This window comes from Brassica rapa, chromosome A07, assembly GCF_000309985.2.
Source record: "Brassica rapa cultivar Chiifu-401-42 chromosome A07, CAAS_Brap_v3.01, whole genome shotgun sequence".
In the NCBI taxonomy this organism is placed as follows: Eukaryota; Viridiplantae; Streptophyta; class Magnoliopsida; order Brassicales; family Brassicaceae; genus Brassica; species Brassica rapa.
This window is the reverse complement of record NC_024801.2, coordinates 28488429-28511208: the sequence shown is the minus strand read 5'-3', so window position 1 is coordinate 28511208 and position 22780 is coordinate 28488429. Positions and strand designations below refer to the sequence as shown.

Below are 22780 nucleotides of genomic sequence, written 5' to 3'. Positions count from 1 at the left end.
CGTTACTTGGCTGCTTCTGTTCTGTCTTCTGGACGAGAATAGTTTTGCTTTTTGGTTGATTTTTTGTCCACTTGTATTTTCATTTTCCTAACTTCATCATCATCAGTGACGTCCAATATATCCCATCACCGACCTATATTTTATTATTTTTCCACTACAAATTCGTTTAATTTTTGGTCGGTCAGATCTTATTCTTGGACACCCTATAATCCTTTTTTTTACACGGACACTCTATAATCCATTCTCAAATATTCATGCATGTATAGTGTTTGACCAAAACATAAATATAGTGAACGTGTGCATGGCGTATTGGCATCTAACTAGCTTATAAATCATTCAAAATGAATGTAGTCCTTGATTATAAATAATTTCATGCTATATGAGGTTTTTTTTCTTTTTTGCAAACTAAACAATTATCTGATTTATGACTAAATTGTTCGTCGAGTGCTGTAAGAATAAGAACCAACCTAGTTCGATTTTTTCTTAATAAAGAAACTATTAGCAGCCATACTTTTCCTTTACGACATTCGTCAATGGGGATCCATCTTTTGAACAGTTTGATTACAGTAACTGCTACGAATATAACCAGTAAAACGTGATCTGTTATGATTGTAAGTTTGTAAATTGTAATTCGAGTATATTTTATAGGATTTATAGGTTATACAACAAGATTTCATCAACTGATTAAAAATGGCTTGAATTTTCAAAATAAGCTTTTCTACGATGCGTAAGATTTTTTATATGATTGTAATAATTAATAGGATATTTAATATCATCTATCTAAATAACATTTGTACGTGGAATGGGATGTGAAAGGAGTGAAGTATATATATAGTATAATGCATGATAAAGTCCAAAATGATCGGCATATGGTTATTCCATCTCTAGCTCAGTCAAGTATCTTTTCGGATAGTGGATATGCATGAGGTCAAATTATGTCTTTTGGTGATCTGATCTCTAATCTTAGCATAAATTATTCGGTTAAACATATGATTTCTTTTAGATTCTTGAATGGTAAAACAAATGAAAAAAGAAAATGAAAAAGAGATCAAGTCATCCAAAATTGTCAATCGTCCCAGTAGTTTTTGAAACGCCGAGTAGGCTTGACTAAACAGCATATATAATTGTTAAAGTCTCTTGAGTGTAATTAATTTATAGTAGTAGTAAATCTAATTGGGTTCTTTTTTTTTATCAACTAATCTAATTGGTTCTTAAAAATGAAAAGTAGGAAGAAGGAAACTAAGATTTGATAAAGTGCGTCATCTATTAGTATCGTCACTTGTCCAATTGTTTTTGAAAAGCCGTGTCGGCTTGACTTTGACCGAACAACTTAACAAGAAACAGGTTTACATAAATAATTAAATTACTAATGACTCGCGTTAAAAACATATAAACCACGTTCCGCACACTCTATATACTATATTACCTATACCACATTGTACCGATTATATTTTTTTGTCAACCACAAGTAATCATTTCTGAAAACAGAATATAAAACTTTCTAATTAAACACGCCCTTTACTACATTTCATTATTATAAACTTATACTATATATTTATATTATCGCACATGCCGTTCATAATCATATTTTATGTATATAGGTATATAAAACGGCATTATAATTATTGTCTGATGTTTAGGTCTCATGTTACTATGTTAGTATATGTATGCTTGCTTAACGACTAGGCCAGGTAATGATTTCTTTATTTCTATTTTGGTTGATGCCCAAATGATTAAGCATCATCATTTGTATGTTCAGTTTATAAACAATCGAAATGACCACAAACTCTGGATTTAAAATAGCGTATATTTGTTGTATGGTAAACCAACTAACCAATAAAAGAAGTCAATCCCTGTTTTCCAAAAGAATATAGAGTAAGTTTGAGTTCTATATATAAAGTATTCAATATTTTAACGTATTTATTGTTCACAGAAAAAAACTCTTACAAAAGAATAGGTAACGAACTAATATATGGTGGTTTAATTGTTTAAATATTTATCATCCGGGTTAAGAGATCACTACAGTTTGAGTTCTCCTACTATGGTTTTAGGGAGAGTAGAATCGGTTACAACATTGTTATGAAAAAATAAGAACCAAATAATCTATCTTTTTTTTTTTTGGAAAACAAATAAATAATCTATATCTACTACCTTTAAAAAATATGGGACTCGACATAAATATGTTGTCCCACTATGCCAAATGTCGGCATTGATAAAAAAGAAAGTCAACCAACAGTATTAAAAAATAAAATCAAGAACATACCCTACTACAATAGTACAGAAATGGTCCGGTGGTAATATGGATTAATGGACCAAATACGTGTGCGAGTGTGGGTGGACCCGAGAGAAGACGAGTTGAGAGTCTTAACGACTAAAAGTAAGAGGTGGAATATGATAAGACCATATAGTTTATTGCATGAAAATGAAAAGAGCACATGTTGCTCTCTCCTTCCACCTTGTTTCCTCCCTTTATATATAGAATCAAAAATCATTCCTTCTTCCACCATCCCAGATCAAGAACCCAATAAGATCGACTCTTACTACGAATCTCTCAGCTTACAGAACTCCCACGCGCATATACGTACATACTCTCAAGAATCAAGATCCAAGAAGATTCTTCATATTTATACATCCATGGACCAGTACTCATCGTCTTTGGTCGATACTTCTTTAGATCTCACTATCGGTATTACTCGTATGCGAGTTGAAGAAGATTCCACGGTATGCTTCTCTCCTATTCTTGATCCTTTACATCTTCTAGAAAAATTCATTAACACATATCTCTATGGAACTTTTTAATTAGTATTTCATCACTATATATGAACACATGTATATATATTTTTCATCTACGATCACAAATATATACAGATTTTCATATGTTAATATATATATATATATATGTATGTATTCATACAAATTATTTAGATATACTTGCTATATTTATTTATAAAGTTCATAAAAACTGCTTGTATTTTAACAAAATAAAGGCTTGCTACTAATTCATGTGTTGAGTTCTTCAAATTTAATAGTGACAGCAGATTATAGGTTGTATAAAGTTATGATATATTTATGCATATCTTTTTTTTTTTTTTAATTTATGCATATCTTGTTACTAACTTCATGCGATATATATAAATGATTAATATACAGACAAATGCATTGGTGGACGAATTAAAAAGAGTGAACGCTGAGAACAAGAAGCTCTCGGAGATGCTAACTTTGATGTGTGACAACTACAACGTCGTAAGGAAACAGCTGATGGAATATGTTAACAAGAGCAACAACACGGCCGAGAGAGAGCAAACCAGTCCTCCCAAGAAACGCAAATCTCCAGCGAGAGATGAAGCAGTTAGTTCAGCGGTTATTGGTGGAGTATCGGAGAGCAGCTCTACGGATCAAGATGATCAGTATCTGTGTAAGAAGCAGAGAGAAGAGACTGTTGTAAAGGAGAAAGTCTCAAGGGTTTATTACAAGACCGAAGCTTCTGACACCACCCTTGTAAGCTTTTTAATGAAAACTAGTAACTATGGTATATATATATATATATATATTTATAGAAACTTTTTGTTTATATGGTTTACTAATTTTAGAAGTTTGTGTTGCTTATAGGTTGTGAAAGATGGGTATCAATGGAGGAAATATGGACAAAAAGTTACTAGAGACAATCCCTCTCCAAGAGCTTACTTCAAATGTGCTTGTGCTCCTAGCTGTGCTGTCAAAAAGAAGGTATACTTACTACTATTAAGACAATAATGAAGAAGATAACACCGTTGCATAAATCAAGCCTGCATCTTAAAATTAATTGTTGGTTATGTCTTTCAGGTTCAGAGAAGTGTGGAGGATCAGTCCGTGTTGGTAGCTACTTACGAGGGTGAACATAACCATCCAATGCCATCGCAGATGGATTCAAACAATGGCTTAAACCGTTACGTTTCTCTTGGTGGTCCGGTTGCACCAGCTGCTGCAGCCAATGGAAGGTGTAGCTTGGCTAAGCCTGTTGATTTGACTGAATCCAAGAAAGTGAGGAGCCCATCAAGAATCGAATTTCCAGAAGTACAGAAGCTTTTGGTGGAGCAAATGGCTTCTTCCTTGACAAGAGATCCTAACTTCACAGCAGCATTAGCAGCAGCTGTTACCGGGAGACTATACCAAAAGAATCAAACCGAGAAATAGCTTAGTTTCAAATTCTATTAGTGTTTTTAGATTTGAGTTTGGCATATGAGAGAAAGTAGATTATATATCCATTGCTTAACATGTAATCGTTTCAATGCAATCTCCAATAAATTCAGCTTAGCAACTTCTTCTAGTTTTGACAAAAAAAACATCTGTACAAATACAAACACAACACACAATAACAAACTAAGCATATCAGAGTGTTAACTATCCTTTCTCTCTAGGACATTCTTGAGTTTCTTTTAAGAACTGGTCTCGTCCTTGGATATGCATTCTTGGTGTCTGAAGCAGCTAGTGAGATGGTCGTTAGTGAGACCAGCTGTTTGCATGAAGGAGTAGATAACCGTAGGACTAACACTGCGGAAGCCTCTGCGGACAAGGTCTTTGCTTATCAGCTCGGCTTTGGAAGTCTTCACAGGGACTTGGCGAGAGTACCGGAACTGGCTCTGAGTAGGCTTCTGGTTAACGAAGTTCCAAATGTACTTGTCAAATGATCCAAACTCAACTATTATCTGGATAACAGTCAATAAAAAGTTCATATACAAATACACAAAAGCTATGATCAGGTTTATAATAAACATTAAAGTACCTTGCGAACTTGGTTTGCATTCTCGAGGATTGAGCGTAGTTTTTGCTCTGATAGTAATGAGGTGGCAGCAATCTCAGGGGATGTTCTCTTTTTGTTTGTTAGTTCAGATATAGCAATTGGATCAAAGTCCATGAATACTTCCCTGTTCGAACAAAGCGACAGCACTTTGAGATTCGAGCTCATAAGAAGATCAATGTTATCACAAAGGCTTTGGTTCTAGTTTACCTGAATGTTTGTCTTTTGGAAAGAATGTCTTTCCAGGATAGTTCCGCAAGAGCACCAGATAGACTTAACAACTCGAAAAGTTTCCTGCAAACCGAAAAGAGCGTTTAATATAATCAATCCACAAAGAGCATTCTCTCAGGCAAAAGCAAAAGAGAGAGAGAGAGATGATCACGTACTTGTCATCATGGACAGGGACTCCCCACTCTTCATCGTGGAAAGCAATGTAACATTGGTCTATTAACATGTAACAAACAGCATCATCGGTCAAGTCATAGCAGAGGAAAGGATTCAAGGCGAGATAAAAGTTATAAAGGCCTATAAGCCCATGAGTGTAGAGAAATGACAAAAGAAACTAATCCTATTTATGTGGTCGTTGTTCAATAGAGAGAGATCTAGATTCAGACACTAACTTCCAAACTCAATAACAAATGTTCTAAACTAGTCAAGCTCAGAATCATAAGGAGGACACTAACTAATATAATTGCTATTATAAGAAAGATAGAAAAAAAGGATTAATACCAGATTTGGGAGTGATCCAAGCGCATCTTCTACGACCATCAGAGAAGCAATCACCTGTCTCCTTCTCATCTCTCAGTGAACTCGAAGAGTTCGACCCGTTACGCCGCAAACCCCTCTTCCCGCTCGAAGCAGACGCCATACTCAACGGCGACGACTCGCACGAAGACGACGCCTCCGAGGAATACGATGCGTTCATGGAGACACCGTTCCTCCTCAGGATCGAAGGGCTCAGAGGAGACGAACTCTTCTTCGCCGGAGACGCCGTAAAGGTTAGGTCTTTCGATTTATCGGTCTTCTTCACCGGCTTTGACAACGGTGTCTGCTGCAGCTTGTTACCGGCGGGAACGAGAACTGACCGGAACTCTCGGTCGGAGGCCGACATTGTCCTAAAGTCTCCGACTTTTCGATCACGACTAAGAAGAATTGCGATTTCCCAAAAGCCCTCAAAACCCAATTCCAAGAGATTGTAATTGTAAGCACCGATTCCGAGAAACCCTAGCTGCATTTACAACACATTGTTTTAAGAAAATGTTGTAGCGAAATAATCAAGTTGCTCACTCACTGGAGAAGATCACGGGAGTGAGTTAAGGTTTTACTTATAAGAGAAAGTGAAAAAGAGAAAATCTTTGCAACAGAGACGAGAAAATAACGCTTTTTTGACTTCGGAGGAGATGACTTTTCCGATCCAGAACGTCAAGAATCGATTTTGAAGGAAGAGTAGCAAGGAAGAGAAGTTAGCCAGTCATTGTTCTACACGTCATGGTTTGGTTCCTCCGCTCCTTTTCTTGTTAGGAGTTGGACCCGACCCGGATTGAGCGGGTCTCTTTCATTTTAACCCGGTTTGAGATCTATACACCTTAATCAAAGTAATTTATTGACTACTAAGTACATACAGTACTTCGTAGATCAGAAGGAATGTTTTTGTCTTGTAGTGTATTAGTTTATGCTAAGACAAAAGTTTTAGTTAGTCCACTGACAAAATTCTTATTGTATACGGTCCAAAAGAATTCTCGCATAAGGAATCTATCTAATCGCCGGGAGGCAGTTGAGGTTTTCTTTATTACATATTTAATCTTCTTGTTTTATTTATCACGGTATTTCCCCTATAGTTTTGGTTTATTACTAACGTTAATTATCGTTTAATTGTTTTTTTTTTTTGAACATCTTATATTTTATTAGATAGCTAAATGGATGATACATTTTCCTAAGACTATAAATAAACCAAATCTTTGAATAAAAGTTTAACAATTCAGTTGGACCACAAACTAAAAAAATACAAATGTATAATTGTTACCTCAAAAATGGAAAAACTGGCAAGTATACTCCTAATAAAGGTAAACAAAAGTTATGTCATGATAGCCCAGTTTCTTAATCAGAATTAGCTCAACATCGTCAACGAAGCCCAGTATCAAATGGATTGGAATTGGAAGAAGCCCATGATTCAATAGAGAATAGTTACTATTTTGAATTATGTATATAAACTCTAGTCAACTTGGGTACCAAAAAATAACACAAGCTGAGAATCAAAAGTATCAAACAAGAAGATATGTGGTACTAAAGTGACCTGATTTTTTTCATGGGAGTTGAGCTCTATAATTGACTGGTAGGGTATGAGACAAGAAATCAGGAGACGGATTTAGCACGAGCATTTGGATCTTCCTTTGACTCGACTAGCATCATGAAAACGTAACCAAGACACCAGATGAAGATTAGTTATTTGAGTGAGACATGATAACTAAGTGATATAAAAGCATTTTTTATAGTTATTTGTATTGGAATGGAACCCAAGAGAAACATGATATTATGTGACAATTCTTCCCGCGGACCTAGGTTCACAGCTATGCAGGGCATTCTAGATCTGTGGGACGACTGTCACAGAACTCCCAACATACTGTGGATCTCTGATGACCCCAAATGGAATTATGTAACCCAAGGTTTGTTCAATCTTCCCGGATCATATCCCTAAAGGTGTTTCAGCTTCACCTAACAGTTGATATCTAAATGCGCTAGTTATCTAAATATGTGTAACATAAAAGTTTATGGTAGACTGGTAGTTATCGTTTGGATGTTGGATTAGGTGTGAAGTGTTCTATCACATATTTCACACCACGTCGTTCGTTGATATTTACATCAAAAGAGAGACAAACACAATCTAAAAGAGATCACTAGCCAATGAGAGAGAGCCAACGTACGACAAAAAATCCAAGAGAACAACAAATTTCCCGAAAAAGAAATCAGATATAGATGCAATATGTTTTTGTTAAAAATAATATTAATATATGTCTAATTGTTGTTGTCATTTTCTATTTGTCTCCTTGGTTTATACGATGTTTTCTCTATTTCTCGTTTTGTCGTTGTCAAATGATGTTCTGATTTCATATCCATTATTATAGGCATTCACCAATACTAAGCACATTCATGTTCTCAATTATTTGAACCTGACATTTGTCCATTTCTAAAAATTTGACATTTTATCAATCAGATAAAGTAGTTTTTCATGTGTTATGTCATCTCAATACTTAACTCTATATATATACTATCATCTTATCAGTCTTACCATCTATATATGATACCAATTAATAATAGTAAATTATTTTCAGAAATAAGATCTAGTAAAAATATACCAATAATTACATACGTGGTCTTAATCAAGTCTAGTAACTCTTATGCTATATCTGTATACTATAATATCACTGAATAATGACACTTGTTTAGCGTAAAGAACCGCCGCCATCTGCACTACTTACATATATGCCTTAGTTAACTTTACTTCATTAATTTTTCCCTCTAAGCTTCATATATTAATGGTACGACTTTAGTCGCCTATCTTAATCATTTGAGCATTCACATCTGATTAATACTTTAATCAGATACCAGAATTTTACATCTATCATGTCGCCTGTCGCGTTTAATTATATTTTTAACAATATAAAATCGGCTCATTAATATCGAAATTATTTGATTAGCTGTTATAATTTTTTTTTTAATTTGTCTGTCGATCGATCATCAGATTTTGTCTTATTTCCGATGACATGATAACTAATTAAAAATGGATTTGACAAACCAGAAACTGCATGAACAGACTATTTTACGTAAAGCATTAATTAATGTGAGTTACAAAAAAAACATTAATTAATGTGATAATTCTTAAAAGAAAAAAATGGCATGACTATCGTTGCATGCATAATTTAATTTGTTTAACAACGTTTTTAAATAATAAAAAGGTTCCAATAACCTTTATAGTCTCTATCTCTCTATATATACATGACATCACGACATAACTCCAACTTATAACCACCAATAAATCAAGAAAATCCCTCTCCAACAAAAGTAAATAAACACATATATATATATCCAAAAAAATAAAAAGACATCACCACTTTACTGTTCTTCGTCTCAACACGGGAAAACGCATAAATGTCGAGTAAAATAGCGGCGGAGGTAGCTGCGGCTGCGGTGGTGGTGGTGAGAGAATACGATGAAGAAACCGACAAGCGTGACGTGGAGGAGATGGAACGTGAATGTGATGAGACCGGACCGCATGGCAAACCGGTGATGGTCTCTGATTTATTAGGAGATCCGGTTCGTCGCGTCCGTCACTTTCCATGCCATACTATGCTGGTAAATCATATTTTGACCTCTTCAACATATCAAAAAATATTACACAACACAAGTACTATATGAACATGTCTAGGTGGGTTACGGGTTGACATTAGGTACGAGTCTATAACTGCAAATTTTCTTATATCAAAATTATTGGTGTGTAGGTTGCAGAGTATGGAGAAGGAAGAAAGATGGTGGGAGTTGTGAGAGGATGCGTTAAAACCGTGACTAGAGGAAACTCAATCTATGTCAAACTCGCTTATGTTCTTGGTCTTAGAGTTTCACCTTCCCATCGGTACTTTCTTTTTCTTTTCTGCTTTTAGTTATTAATGACTAATGTGAATTTTAGAAGATGACACTGTTTGACAAAAAAAAAAAAGTTTGACAAAAAAAGAAGATGACACTAAAATCAACTATTTTGTTAAAAGAAAAATCTTTTTAATTCTGTTTTTATTCTCTCATGTATTTCAACAGTAATCATGCAACTACCGTTATCTAATGATCATAAAACTGACAAAGACACATTTGTTCACAAGTTCTTTTCGTTACTATTTTGTTTTCTTGAAATCGTTGTTTTCTTTTATTTTTCTGTAAAAAATGAACATATACGTAACGGTTTTATGGATACACGCCTCTACACAAAGCACTTATTTAAGTATTTTATATAATTATTAACTTCGAAACAAAAACTCCCAAGTCATACAAGAATCTTGTATATAAATCCACTTAGCCTAAAATCAATTTTAAATTTTTTATTTACATGCTATGTATGTGTAATGTGTGAGTGAGAATATATGTTTTGCTTTCTTGAATTTCGAATTCAATTCCACATAATAAATAAAGATTAAACGTAAAGCTGATGATAGATTCCAAATTAAGTTATGTATCCAAAAGAAAGAAGTTGCCCCTTTGGTGACACTTGTATCCACCCTAGTTGATTCTTCCTCTCATTTAATTAATCTCCATATAAATTATATCACTTTATTTAACTGATAAAGCATATATGATACACCACGCACTAATATATACAGAAATGAATATGATTTCTCGAGCAGGAACTTAGGCATAGGAACAAAACTGGTGCAAACACTTGAAGAATGGTTTAAACAACAAGGCGCAACTTACTCGTACATGGCCACTGATTGTACCAACGAGTCTTCCATTAACTTGTTCACCAAGAAATGTTCCTACATCAAGTTCCGTACACCGACAATGCTGGTTCAACCGGTTCACGCCCATTCCAAACCAATTTGTTCAGATATCACAATCCTCCGGTTAACCACCAAAACCGCTGAATCAATCTACACCCGGGTTTTCAAAGACTCAGAGTTCTTCCCTCGTGACATCGACGCAATATTAACCAGCCGCAACAGCTTAGGAACGTTTATAGCGTTCCCAAAAGAAGAACACGGTCACAAATCTAACCGCTTAGACCGCGATTTCCCAACGGATTATGCGATATTAAGTGTATGGAGCACCAAAGATGTATTCAGGCTGCAAATGAAAGGCGTTTCCCGGTTAACTCACGCGTGCTGCTCCGGTTCGAGATTACTTGATTCTTGCATGCCGTGGATGAAACTACCCTCGTTCCCTAACGTGTTCGACAAGTTTTGGGTTTATTTCATGTACGGTATGCACATGGAAGGCAGAGACGGTCCACGGCTCATGAAAAGTTTATGCTATTTTGTTCATAACATTGGGAGACACGACGGAGGATGTGGAGCTGTTGCGACGGAGATTAGTCCTTTGGACCCGGTAGCTTCGGCTGTTCCTCATTGGAAACGGCTTTCGTGGGCTCAAGATCTTTGGTGCCTCAAGAAACTATCCGATGAACCTGAACTTTCCGATTGGAGTAGCTCAAAATCTTCTTCTTCTAACGTGATTTTTGTTGATCCTCGTGATATCTAATTAATGAATACTGGCATGAGGATTGTACATAGAAATGATAAAGAAAAACACCTTCATGTGACATTCTACAGTTAAGACTATGTCCTGAGGTTGTAAGTATAAGAGAAAAAAAATCTGACATTCTACATACTGGCATGAGGATTGTACATAGAAATCCTCTATATCAAAAGAATATTATAATCATGTACTAGATTTTGACCCGCGCTTGAAAGCGCGGGTTTAATTTTGTTTTGCTTTTCATAATTATGAAATTTAGGGTTTGAATCATATAATTTTGAAGATTATATCACTAATATATAGGTCATTTGCATAAGCACAATTAATTTGTATGAAATTTTATCATGTGTTTGCGTTTTTGAAGTTTGTTCGAAATTTGTTTAAAGATTTATTTGTGTGTAAAAATAATATAGCAATTTAAAACTGGTGTAAATATAGTGTTATTAGTAACGATTTATGTTACATTTAATTGTATGTTAACAATCAAACTACCAATTATAAAACCAAGTATTAGAATATTTTTTAAATTTTTTTTAAATAAATATCTATAATATAAAGAGAAAAAGACTAAAATAGCACCAAACCAAGTTTTTGTTCCCAAAGTAGCACTCAAGGCTCAAAGTCACAAAAATAGGTTTCATTAAAGAGGTAAATATACACTTATACCCCTTGGGTTAATTAATCCAAACCTTAGGGTTTAGAGTTAAGGGTGGGGTTTTAGAATTGGGGTTTAAAATTTTATAAAAAATAAATACTAAAATAAAAAATAAAAATTTTAAAAACAGTTTCAAAAAGTATTTTTAAATTATAAAAAGAAAATTTGAAAAAAAATAAAAAAAATTTTCAAAAAAAAATTATAAAAATTTCGAATCTGAAAACATATAATCTGAAACTATAAAAAAATTTCTTTTTTTTTTAATATTTTAATTTTAATTTTATTTATTTTTATTTATTTTTGTTTATTTGTGTAATTTTAAACCAAAGGTATTAGATATATTTTACCCTTTAATGAATGTCATTTTTGTGACTTTCTCCTTCTAATGCTATTTTTGAGACATAAACTTCAAAAAGTGCTATTATTGACAATTGCCCTAATATAAATCTAAACTACAATTTCCTATTTTATAAAAGTATCAGAGAGACATATGTTCCATTATTAAAAGTTAGGTTTTAAAAAGAATGTTTTATTCACATATATTTTTGTTAGTTATGTTCTTAAGTATTTGGGATTTTTCCTATTTTAAATTTAATGTGGGTCTCAATTTAATTATGTTAAAAAATTTGGTCTTATTAATTTGAGTTTATCTGTGTTAGAAATTAATTTTGTAGTCGATGGTACTATGCTCCTTGTGGGTGAAATGAATATTTTGATGTTTTTAAAAGTGGGGGAAATGAATATTTCGATAAGGTTATGTTATAATAGGTTGTGTTTTGGTTTTGGCTCATGTAATTTATTTTGTTTGGGTAGAGTGGTTTAGCAATTTATTTAAATGGTTTAGAATAAATAATAATGTATCCAGTTTGATAGTTAGAGTAAAAATCGCTTATATATAGGGTAAAATATCTTGTCAAGTATTGTTATAATATAAAGGAGAAGTCCAAAAAAATAAAAAAGTAAAGGGTCCAAACAATTTTTTTAAGTAGATTTATTAAAACTCCTTTCCCTTTTAATAGTATTGATTAGGACAATGATGGTGGGAAACCATTTAACTTTGTTGTAAATAAAAGTTATGGTAATGGGCCTAACTAAATAAAAAAAGCCCATTCAAGATGGTCGTAAAACCTTAGAAGAGAAACCTGAGACGGCGACGTTGTCGGACCGACCGAGATGGGAAATGAGACCAAGAGCAACGGAGCTTCAAACATGGGAGGAGGAGGAGGATTCAGGGCAAAGATGGAGCACTATGTCTACAGTGGAGAAAAGAAGCATGTTTTGGCTGGGATCGGGATCATCACCATCATCTTTGGCATCCCTTGGTATCTCATGAATCAAGGTCCCTTCTTTTACAACCCAATTCAACTTCTTTGTGTAAGCTGCTAGATTTGTAATTCAATGACGTAATAGCATAAGCTTAGGATTCCTAAATTACTGCCAAATGGAATTTTGATTGATAGATTGACTTGAACAAATGGAGTTTGATGATTACTGAGGAATGATAAGAGTTTTTGTTATCATATTTGATTTATGTATGTGACTTTTGGTTTCTTCCTTCACTGAGCTAATGTTTAGACTTGACTCTTGTTAAATTTCTCGTTTGTTTTAGGATCAAAGCATCGGTCTCACCAAGATTACATGGAAAAGGCTGATAAAGCTCGTAAAGCCCGTCTCTCATCATCTTCATCCTCTGACAAGTAGTTCTCTCCAATCCTTTTTTCCTCATCTTCCCCACTTGTAGACCTTTTTGTAAACTCTAGTTAGATATGTGTGTCCTGGATGAACATATCTCAGTGTTGTCTTAGAGTTCAGATACGTTTCATTTCACTGCACTGAAGTTTTCTGTATCGAATATGTAAAAGTTTCCTCAAAACACAAAATAGTGACAAGGATAAAGCACTGCTCATAATATTTCATCTAGAACACTGTTTTCATCTTGTGAAGGTCACAGATGATTAATAAAAGCAAACATAGACAGTACTAATAATAGCAATCTCCTACTTGTCTGGCCACCACTTATGTCCTCACAGAGGCATGAGCCTTCTACTTTTGTAGAACCAGAGGAATCCCAAAAATACAAGAACCCCACAGACTCCAGTAATGGTCAAAACCCATTTGAAAGCGCCAGGCTGTTCAAACAAATCTATCTCAAAATTCATCCCAAAGATCCCTGCCACAACCCCAAAGATGGCCACCACAAATGTCGCAGTAGTTAGCAGCAGCTCAAACTGAATCAGCTGATTCCTCACGTTATCCTGCAAGCAAACACCATAGATTCTAAGCAAAAAAATAAAGATACAAAATGTATATGATCAAGATTTTAAAAGGTAATACCAATTGAATGTTGATGAAGTCTTCAGTATCATCAATGTACTCCTTTAACTGAGTTGTAAAAAAGAAAAACAGAGGATTAAACCTGTTTATAACACAAAGGAATGGTGTTTTGATGTTACCGAGGTTAGCTTGTTGAGAGTGCTATCAATGACAACAAAGTAAGCTTCCAGCAACATCTCCAGCTCTTCTATATTCTCATTTTCGCTTTCTGAGCTTTTTGCACTGTCATGCCTGCTCCTCGCAAAGCTCAAGCTTTTCTCAAGTCTCCGGGAGCTAGGAGGAGAGGAAACAGGAGACACCGGCGCAGAGAAAGAGACACCATCATTAGCTAAAGACTGATCACCATACAAAGAACCTTCCACCCTCTTCTTCTTCTCCGTTAGATACATCTCAGCCATGTCCCCATCATCATCCATCAACTGTTCGATCTCATCCCTCACCTTCTGAACTCTTCTCGTCAACGCCACGAGCCTGCTCTTCAGTCTCCTCACACGCTCCAAGTTCACTGTACTGATCTTTGAGGTAAGCTCATCCAACAAAGGATACGCCTCAATCTCCAACTCTGACGCCTGAGCATCAAGGAAGGTACAAGCAGCTTCGAGAGCAACCTCAAGGGCCCTGAACTCGAAAGGCAAGTAATCAGGGGACGTGTCGCCTACAGAACTTGCCTTCAGTCTCTGCTGGAGCTCAACCACATAGCCAAGGACATAGTCATCTAAAGAATTCAATAGCAAAACCTCATCCGCAGTAATAATACAACGGATCTGCTCCAAGTTAACAACAATAGCCCTCTCTCGCCCTAAGATAGTGGAGGGATACACAAACAAAGGATCAAGCAGGCGCAAGTCACGTGCAGGCAAGTCGCATCTACGCATCATTGAGAACTTATCCACCTCGATGACTTGAGTATTGGCAAAAGCGTCAACGCGGATCCAGGACTTGAGACCTTGTCCACGCTTCTTGAGACCTGAGACATCGAGTCCGAGGAGAGGCTGTCTCCCTGAGGAAGAAGGGCGAGAAAAGGAATCTCCTCTGAGGGGTGGAGGAAGCAAACGATCTTTGAGATCAGACATTGTTTGGCGATCAATCTAGAGATACTACAAAAGCGAGTAAGTGCATGCAAAGGATGAAACTTGATCAAAATTCGAAAACTAAGAATGACGATTCAAAGTTGAAACCTTTTCGATCATACAAACAAACGTACAAGTGTCATCGAGTGATTGGCACCCAATGATCATAAAACAGAGAAAAGATCACCAGAAAAGGTTCTCAAATTGTACATGAGAATCCACATCACTTACGTGTAAAGTTGACGCGACGGGAGAATAGAATCGAGGGTTGCCTCCGTTGGATCCTTAGCCTTGAGTGAATGCGAAGAAGCAAACGCAAAGCTTGTGGAGATTAATAACCGTAATGTAAACCGATTCTTAACTGGTTTACCTCAAATTTACCGGTTTAATACGTAACTACCATTAAACCGAATATTAACCGCTCGAAAAGTTCGGTAGATAACTAATGTCGTCTCTATTTAATTAAAGAGAGAGAGAGTAAGTGAGGAAGAAGACAAGGGACGACGTATGATCCCCTCAACGACTACGACCCGAACCATTGGATCCTGACCCGGTAACTTTATCGATCGACCCGTTTACCTGCTTCATTTCCTCTCTTATTCTCTGTTTGTGATTCTTGTTGTGGACATTGAACTATTGCGATAATTGGAGTTTGATCACTGCCTCCAGATGATATCAATTTCACGTTTTTTCTTTCATATCAGTTTAAATGGGTTATGTGATTTTGGTACTAAAATGATAATCTTTCGGCAAATTTCCTATCTTGCGATGATCTTAACACTCAAAATAGTTTTTTTTTTCTTTTTTTCTTTCTAGAGTTATGGTGATCATTGATCATTTTTCATTAAGCTGTTGGGTTATGTATCACATTCACGAGGTCAGCCGCTAGATATTTTCCTTCTAATCAGATAACTTCATTGTTCATATTGAATCTTGAGGAACACATTATGTTTCAGTACTCAGATTTTGAGTTGATTACTTAGATTTGCCTGAATGCTTTTTCGTTTATTTGAATAATAAATGCAGACTCTTTTCTCCCCGGAAGCAGCTTGTGAGGTAAAAGAAGCAGAGAGACACTCTGATGTTTTCCATGAGGCCGAGCCTGATGTATGGATGGTCATGGTACATCATTCTCTTGTTACTTGTTATATAGCATTCCATACGCTTAAGGAGAATCAATTTGATCTAAACTTTGGTAGATAGTAGAGAAAAATAAGGAGATTGAAGCCATATGGAGGATTGATGCATTGCACAAGGTGCAAAAAGCTTATCCGATCGCATTTGTATCCATTATCACACACTGTTTAAATGGTACGCACCCAAATATCCACCTATTCTACAAACTAGTCCATGATTTGAGTTTGCAACATTAAAAAAATGACGAGATGCTCATCTTTGTGAATGTGTCTCTTCAGGTACTGCAGCGGTGCATTTCTCCATGGATTAAAAATTCTGCATTTACAACCTCTTAATAAAGTTCTTTTCAGATGTTTAGTTTTTTAATTACTAAGTTGAAAAGAATGATCATGTTGTCTACAACACTTGGTCGTAGAACTTGACCCCTGACGGTTTCAAAAGGTCAAAACAAACTTCTAATCCAAATTAATTATCATTAGATCCAAATTCACGAAAGCTTTTCAGCTTAACATTGAATGTTTGAGGATTACATAACGGAGAAATGACTTTATTTACATTTAAGAGCCATTCAAGAGACAATTTTCAACTATTTACATTGATTTTATAAGTCTCTCTGTTGTTATTTATGTGCATTCGAATCATTGTGAAGTCGTCGTCGTCTTCAAGCGTAAGGATTCACGTGAGAGGAGTAGTCTCTGGTTCCTGCACCTTCCCACCCCATCCATTCCTCCCACGTGTCACAATCTGGATCATTCATCCCGTTGAAACCCTCGTCATAGACATCGAATGGCTGAAACTCCTCTGCTCCCTCCATCTGATTCTTTATTTGCTTCAACACAATCTTCAAAAAGACAAAACAAAGATCAATACAACAATGACTTGGCTTTTTTAACCGAATGTTTGCGTAAAGACAAGACACTTACATCGTAAGCTTCGTTGATTGTCTGAAACTGCACTCCACAGTTGCTTCCTCTACAAACATCAGGATGATACTGAAACAACAGATCAGAAAGATGACAACTTTGAGAAACCCAGATAACCAAATCGATGAAAAATCGAATCTTTTAACAGATCTAAACGAGTGAACTAAGGTATAAAAAGGTCAAACCTTTTTGGCGAGTTGTCTGAAAGCTTGCTTCACCTCGTATTCAGACGAATCTGGTCGGATCCTGAGGGTCTTGTATGGATCCATTACAGAAGACGAAGAACAGATAACTCCTTTCCTGTTCAGCATCTTCGTGTTCTTTCGTCTGCTGTTCTTAAAACGAAGCGATGAAGAAGCTGAGGAGAACGAAGATCCGGGCAGACCCGAGAACCCGTTTCCTCCGATGGTTAAAGCAATAGTCATGTTTCTTGAGAATAATTTGAGTTCTAGAAAAGCAAATATGAATTCTTTTTTTTTTTAGGGATTAAAGTGAAATTTTTTAAAAAAATGGATTTGTGGACTGGATAGGGAGAGAGGTAGAGGCAGGGAACAAATATATAGAGCCGAGAGAGAAGCGGTGACTAGTTTTCTCGTCATCTATTACTGTCCTTATCCTTATCCATTAGCCTATTTCCAAGGGTTTTTTTTACTATTTTTACAAAATCTATTAGATTAAAAAACATTTATCCATTCCTACTTTTTTGTTATTTTGTTTAGTAAGTTTCTTTTTACTGTTTTTTTTTATAAAACAATTATCCATTCCTACTTTTTTTTGTTTATTTGTTTACAAGTTTTATTTTGCTTTTCCCAAATAAAGAAAACCATTTAACTATTGTGCTTGGAGTTAGAGATCTGGTTTAACAAAAAAATGTGAGACAAGGGAAATGTTTAATAAGTTGGTGGTGTTTCAAGTTGTGATTAAGTTCAACTCTGTTTTCTTTACTTTCATATGTTGTTGAATCAAGATTCAAAATTTTATAATAGGGACTCTTAAACTTAAAAGCAGTAATAACAAAAAAACAATACAAAAACATTTCAGTTTACAACCTTATTTGTCTGGCTAGTCTAGCCTCTTGTTCATCACCAGCGTATGCAAGAACAGACCCAAATGGCTGCTCAATTTGAGTTCTCATCTAAATTCAAGTTGAGTAGCCAAAACAAGATTTGAAAAATCTGAAGAATTTTGGTACAAATGACAAACAAAACAGCCTCTTTAAGATCTTCTTCGCTTCCTCTTCTTCTCTCTGTCGCTTTCATCCGAACTAGAAGAAGACGACTCAGATTCAGACTCGGAACTAGAACTGTCGGAGCCAGACGATGATTCTGATTCTGATTCCGCAACTTGCTTCTGTTGTTGCATGATGAGGCGTGGCATGTTCTTCAGGTACTCTCTGAGATTCTCTGTGATGCCTCCAAGACCAATTGAGGTAAAGAAGTTGATCGCAAACCTCGTGTTCTTTGGGTTATCTTTAGGGAAGATTGATTCAAGTGATTCCTGCATTGTTGGATCCTGAAGCCTCTCATTAAGCAGCTTAATCCCCAAGTGTTCTGACAATTCCTGCAACCAATGCAAAGTAGTAACCAAATCAACACAACAGTCTCACAAACAAATTTGCCTAGCAGATTCCTAATTCTGCAGTAACATATCCACAGTTTTAGATAGCTCACTACGCAATCATATTATACAAATGAATTAAGCAATAACATGACCCAAATCCAATCGAACCAATGAGATAAACAGCTCTGAAATGGTCAAATGAATTTCACAGAATGTTTTGTTGATTCAAGTTACCTGGAAAAGGATCTTAATGAAGATACGGGACGATGAAGTTGTGTCCTCCTCAGTAAGCCGAATGTAGGCAAGCACGTGCCAGGGGAGTGCATCTGTGCCCAGTAAATGGGCGAAAAACTTAGCCACATTACGCAGCTTGTTCGTCTCAAGTCTGTGGATCATGGAGTACTGCTGAACAAAACATTTCTCAAAATTCTCTTGATGAATTTTGTTGATCATACAGAAACGCTGACCCAGCAAACCGTAGTAGCGCAGATATGTTCTCTCCTGAGAGCAACACTCAAGGAGCATTATGCATAGTTCCATCTGCAACATTGAATTGGATAAGAATGTTGTAAGCGGACTAGTTTATTCATCAAACAGTAAAGCAAACATATGAAAGCAGTGGAATGTAGAGATAATCAGAGTTCGGAATGAGTTACCTCTTGACCTGGTTCAAGTTTAATTTTTAGTAACTTGTGACCTGCTTCCTCAAAATCAACGCTGGACATTATGGTCAAGTATATTGTCCTCCTAAGGTTAACAAGATTGGTCTCTGTCTCATCTCTTATCCTCATTTGTTCTTCATCTTCTTCATCAGACTCATCTTCCTCCTCATCATTATCATCTGAACTAGCATCAGAGCCATCTTCATCCTCAGACTCATCCTCACCAAGTAACTCCTTCTTCAGCGCCTCGTATTTCTTTTCGTTCTCAACGAAGTCAGGATCAGGTTTGAAAACATCTGCAAACAGAAAATAAGAGAGAATCTAAGTTAAGAGATGTTCCACAAATATAAAAAGGTAACCTATTTCTCTCGAACCATGAGGTAGACTTACCCAGAGAGGTTTCAGGATTTACTTCGTCATCAATAGATAGATCATGCGAATATTTTTCTTCCACAAGATCTAGCTCCGGACGAACTGCCGGGTGTCCCTGAAAGTAAATCATTCACACAATTTATGAGAATTATGCTATCAGTGAAAACATCATCTCTACAACAACCAAGAATGTAAGAATATAATTCAATAAAGTTCTGTCTAAAATATATTTACCTGAAACTTCGCTTTCCTAATAGCAAAGAGCCCTTCAATCAAATACTGAACTCTCTTATCGATATCTCCCTCGTGGAGAATACCACGGAACCGCTCAAAGATCCCTGTATTCACAATTGGAAGAGCTTAGAAACGTGAATAAAAGGGAAGAGCAGAGGAAATAGAAAACATATATATGCAATGAAAATATGGGTGAAGTTAATCGCTTAGATACACAGCCAGATTTCAAAGTTATCATCCACCAAGAGATGAAGTGGACTGACTATATGTCAATAATTACTGACGTGTTAGATAAGTTGGTGGATTAGGTGGAAATACAAACAGTCTACTCTTTCTCACTATAACAAACAGAAAGAGAGGTTGAAAGGAACTTTACCGTGCAATCCTTTTGGGGTAACGTCCTGAAGCATCGCACCACACTCTGTCACAAATCCAACAGCCACCTCGACACTGTCATCAGTTGGGACTTCCAGAAGTACACTGACTAATTCAAGTGCAATGAGCTCCTCGGCGACTTGCTGGTTTACTAGATGTGCTATGAATTTCACGGCAGCGAGCAACTGAGGCTGGCAAAACAAAAATAAAACACACAAATGCATAAATATGACATATAAATCAAAATGCTTGACAAGACTTACAGACTTGGAAAGCAAAAAAAAAAAAAGACAAACCTTGTCATTACGTTTATACGCTCTCTTTAGCTGCAACACGACCCTCTTCAGTAGAAGTTCAGCAACTTCAGGAAATTTGGCGTTAATTACAGCGACCAAAGCTGCAAAGACATCCGTGAATCCAGGGGACGCCATTTGAGACTTCATACACGAACGGCAAAAAAGTCCCCTTCCCCTGATGAGGTTTTCAGCAAACAGTTCAGGGATTATGTTCTTGATGTTGCTTGCATTAACCTTGTTCACCAGCCCGTTAATACTTTTACGGAGAGCGTCCCATGTAAGACGTTGATACTCTACACTGCTCTTGTCTTCCACCTCCTTCATCATGCGTGCCAGCTTGAACGGAGGAATATAAACCCCGCCAGTTTTTCCCAAAGCAATAGCATTGCTATCAGATGGATTGAGTTCTGGCAACTTGGGCTTTGCAACTTCACTCTTCTCTTCCCTTTTCCTGCTGTCTTCCTTTCTCAACTTGTCTCTTTGACTATCGTCATATCTATCATTGTGTCGCCTCTCCTTATCATCTCTACCTCCATCGTCCCTCCGATACCTATCCCTACGATGCCCATCAGACCAGTCTCTCTCTCTCCGATCCCTCTTCAAGAGACTTTCATTACCTCTATCAGTCCTCTCTTTCCCTCTTCTCCCGCTCCTAATCTCACCTTCCTCATCGTCATCAGATGCATGATGATCTCTACGCATCCTCTCGCTTTCTCGCCCACCTCTCCTGCTATTTTGCCTATCATCATCTTCATCATCAGAAGGCTTATCAGCTATGACCCTACTACCCCTATGACCCCTCTCCCTATCATGCTTCTCCCTGCCTTTGGGGCTTCTCCTCCTTCCTCTGCTTTCATAATCATCCTTCAAATCACCACCTTCATCGTCCAAACCCCTACGACTCTTTTGTCCATCTTCAGCAACCTTTGAAAGATGCTTCTCCTCTTCTTCATCAGAAGAAGTGTCAGCTCTAACTCTACCCTTACTTCTTCCTTTACTCACCCTCCTCTCACGACCATCATCAGAATCAGAGTCTACTTCTCTACGATTCTTTCTAGACAGCCGAGCTGATTCCTCATCAGAAGAGCTAACTGCTCTCACCTTATCTCCACGGCTTCTCTCTCTTTCTTTCACATCTGGCTTCGACTTAAGGTCATCCCCATCTGCGACACGACCAATCTCGAGATCTCTTCGCGAGCTCTTATGGTCATCGTCGTCATCAGAAACCCTAACACGACGACCAACCTCTTCGGTCTCCATCCTCGAGCGCCTAACATCTGGGCTTCTGTCTCTTCTTCTCCTATCACTCCTTCTCACTCTCTCCTCTTCCTCTGATGAACTATCGTGCCTACCCATGGATTCAACAGCGAATTGCAGATAAAGTACGAACCTTTCCCCTCGATTGTAACAGAAAAACCCTAACCTCGGAGCAAGAACCCTACTGCGAGGTCGCCGCCAAGATCTGAATCGCCGAGCAAAAGTGAGAAACTGGCAAATAAAATCTCTTCGATTTGGTTTTTGTTCGGAGTTACGCCGCTCCTTACCCGCCAAGCTTTTCGCTCCTTTCTTCTCGAAACGGCACGACGTGTGTGTATATATGTATCTTTTTTCGGCGGTCGGGTCGATACGAAGAATGGGCTAAGGCCCAATTTTAGATGATGTTTATATAAAAGATATGTGAGCCCATGATTACATTTTATCTCAATTAAGAATATAATTCCAAAATACTGTATTTGTAAAATTACAATAAGACACACATTTCAAGAAAGTCACTAACTTCAAGAAAGATGCCTTCGTTCGTGGCATATGCTCCTCTGCAACTTCCAAATTTCAGTTTTACCAAATCATAATCAAAGGACGAAAGTTTTGAACGTGTCTCATTGATTAAAATATTACCTTCACCATTGTGAAAACTAGACAGTAGAGAGTAATAATGTCCTATGTATGCTTCTGCAGAGGCGTGCCTACAGTGTATTAGAAAAGGCATTCGCCTTAGGCCCCCGAATAATATTATGTTTTTAGGGCCCCAAAATTTAAAATAATTTCTAGTTTAGTTGCTTAAATTTATTTCTAAACAAAACTTTCCACAAGAATCAAACAACTCAATTTCTAAATCCATATACTTTTTTTCTTATAGAACATAACATA

At 36.5% G+C, this 22780-nt stretch overlaps 8 protein-coding genes across 14 annotated transcripts; 4 read left to right on the top strand and 4 right to left on the bottom strand.

The window, feature by feature from the left end:
• The first annotated feature begins 2383 nt into the window (after window positions 1-2383).
• On the top strand, window positions 2384-4301 carry LOC103832449 (probable WRKY transcription factor 40). Its single transcript, XM_009108463.3, has 4 exons — window positions 2384-2721; window positions 3151-3498; window positions 3610-3726; window positions 3823-4301. Exons 1-4 carry the CDS (start codon window positions 2392-2394, stop codon window positions 4171-4173), a joined length of 1146 nt encoding a protein of 381 aa, XP_009106711.2. The 5' UTR covers window positions 2384-2391; the 3' UTR covers window positions 4174-4301.
• On the bottom strand, window positions 4263-6073 carry LOC103832451 (DNA-3-methyladenine glycosylase 1). Its single transcript, XM_009108464.3, has 5 exons — window positions 5507-6073; window positions 5164-5221; window positions 4988-5071; window positions 4763-4904; window positions 4263-4685 (listed from the first exon to the last, which is right to left on the bottom strand). Exons 1-5 carry the CDS (start codon window positions 6009-6011, stop codon window positions 4416-4418), a joined length of 1059 nt encoding a protein of 352 aa, XP_009106712.1. The 5' UTR covers window positions 6012-6073; the 3' UTR covers window positions 4263-4415.
• A 1953-nt stretch (window positions 6074-8026) lies between these two features.
• Window positions 8027-11092, top strand: LOC103832448 (probable N-acetyltransferase HLS1). The gene is made up of 3 exons (XM_009108462.3): window positions 8027-9127; window positions 9274-9404; window positions 10165-11092. The coding sequence occupies exons 1-3, from the start codon at window positions 8924-8926 to the stop codon at window positions 11015-11017; spliced, it is 1188 nt and encodes a 395-aa protein (XP_009106710.1). The 5' UTR covers window positions 8027-8923; the 3' UTR covers window positions 11018-11092.
• A 1668-nt stretch (window positions 11093-12760) lies between these two features.
• LOC103832446 lies at window positions 12761-13578 on the top strand. Its single transcript, XM_009108459.3, has 2 exons — window positions 12761-13008; window positions 13279-13578. The coding sequence occupies exons 1-2, from the start codon at window positions 12843-12845 to the stop codon at window positions 13368-13370; spliced, it is 258 nt and encodes an 85-aa protein (XP_009106707.1). The 5' UTR covers window positions 12761-12842; the 3' UTR covers window positions 13371-13578.
• LOC103832447 (magnesium transporter MRS2-10) lies at window positions 13553-15483 on the bottom strand. Of its 2 annotated transcripts, none has more exons than XM_009108460.3 (4): window positions 15305-15483; window positions 14123-15091; window positions 14004-14051; window positions 13553-13924 (listed from the first exon to the last, which is right to left on the bottom strand). In XM_009108460.3, exons 2-4 carry the CDS (start codon window positions 15074-15076, stop codon window positions 13694-13696), a joined length of 1233 nt encoding a protein of 410 aa, XP_009106708.2. In that variant the 5' UTR covers window positions 15077-15091; window positions 15305-15483; the 3' UTR covers window positions 13553-13693. The 2 variants fall into 2 exon arrangements, with proteins under 2 accessions (XP_009106708.2, XP_009106709.2); XM_009108461.3 differs by having other exon boundaries at window positions 14123-15100; window positions 15305-15386.
• A 45-nt stretch (window positions 15484-15528) lies between these two features.
• LOC117126765 (vacuolar fusion protein CCZ1 homolog B-like) lies at window positions 15529-16697 on the top strand. 6 transcript variants are annotated; one of them, XM_033275811.1, is made up of 5 exons: window positions 15541-15626; window positions 15890-15950; window positions 16100-16195; window positions 16273-16384; window positions 16489-16697. In XM_033275811.1, the coding sequence occupies exons 2-5, from the start codon at window positions 15894-15896 to the stop codon at window positions 16518-16520; spliced, it is 297 nt and encodes a 98-aa protein (XP_033131702.1). In that variant the 5' UTR covers window positions 15541-15626; window positions 15890-15893; the 3' UTR covers window positions 16521-16697. The 6 variants fall into 6 exon arrangements, 2 of the variants coding, with proteins under 2 accessions (XP_033131702.1, XP_033131701.1); XR_004449573.1 differs by lacking the exon at window positions 15890-15950 and having other exon boundaries at window positions 15529-15626; XR_004449574.1 differs by lacking the exon at window positions 15890-15950 and having other exon boundaries at window positions 15530-15626; window positions 16277-16384.
• Window positions 16650-17682, bottom strand: LOC103832445 (chaperone protein dnaJ 8, chloroplastic). The gene is made up of 3 exons (XM_009108458.3): window positions 17319-17682; window positions 17134-17202; window positions 16650-17051 (listed from the first exon to the last, which is right to left on the bottom strand). The coding sequence occupies exons 1-3, from the start codon at window positions 17556-17558 to the stop codon at window positions 16872-16874; spliced, it is 489 nt and encodes a 162-aa protein (XP_009106706.1). The 5' UTR covers window positions 17559-17682; the 3' UTR covers window positions 16650-16871.
• Window positions 17683-18125: 443 nt separating this feature from the next.
• LOC103832444 (pre-mRNA-splicing factor CWC22 homolog) lies at window positions 18126-21988 on the bottom strand. Its single transcript, XM_009108457.3, has 7 exons — window positions 20633-21988; window positions 20338-20527; window positions 19962-20065; window positions 19746-19842; window positions 19350-19651; window positions 18928-19233; window positions 18126-18693 (listed from the first exon to the last, which is right to left on the bottom strand). The coding sequence occupies exons 1-7, from the start codon at window positions 21986-21988 to the stop codon at window positions 18349-18351; spliced, it is 2700 nt and encodes an 899-aa protein (XP_009106705.2). The 3' UTR covers window positions 18126-18348.
• Window positions 21989-22780: the final 792 nt, after the last annotated feature.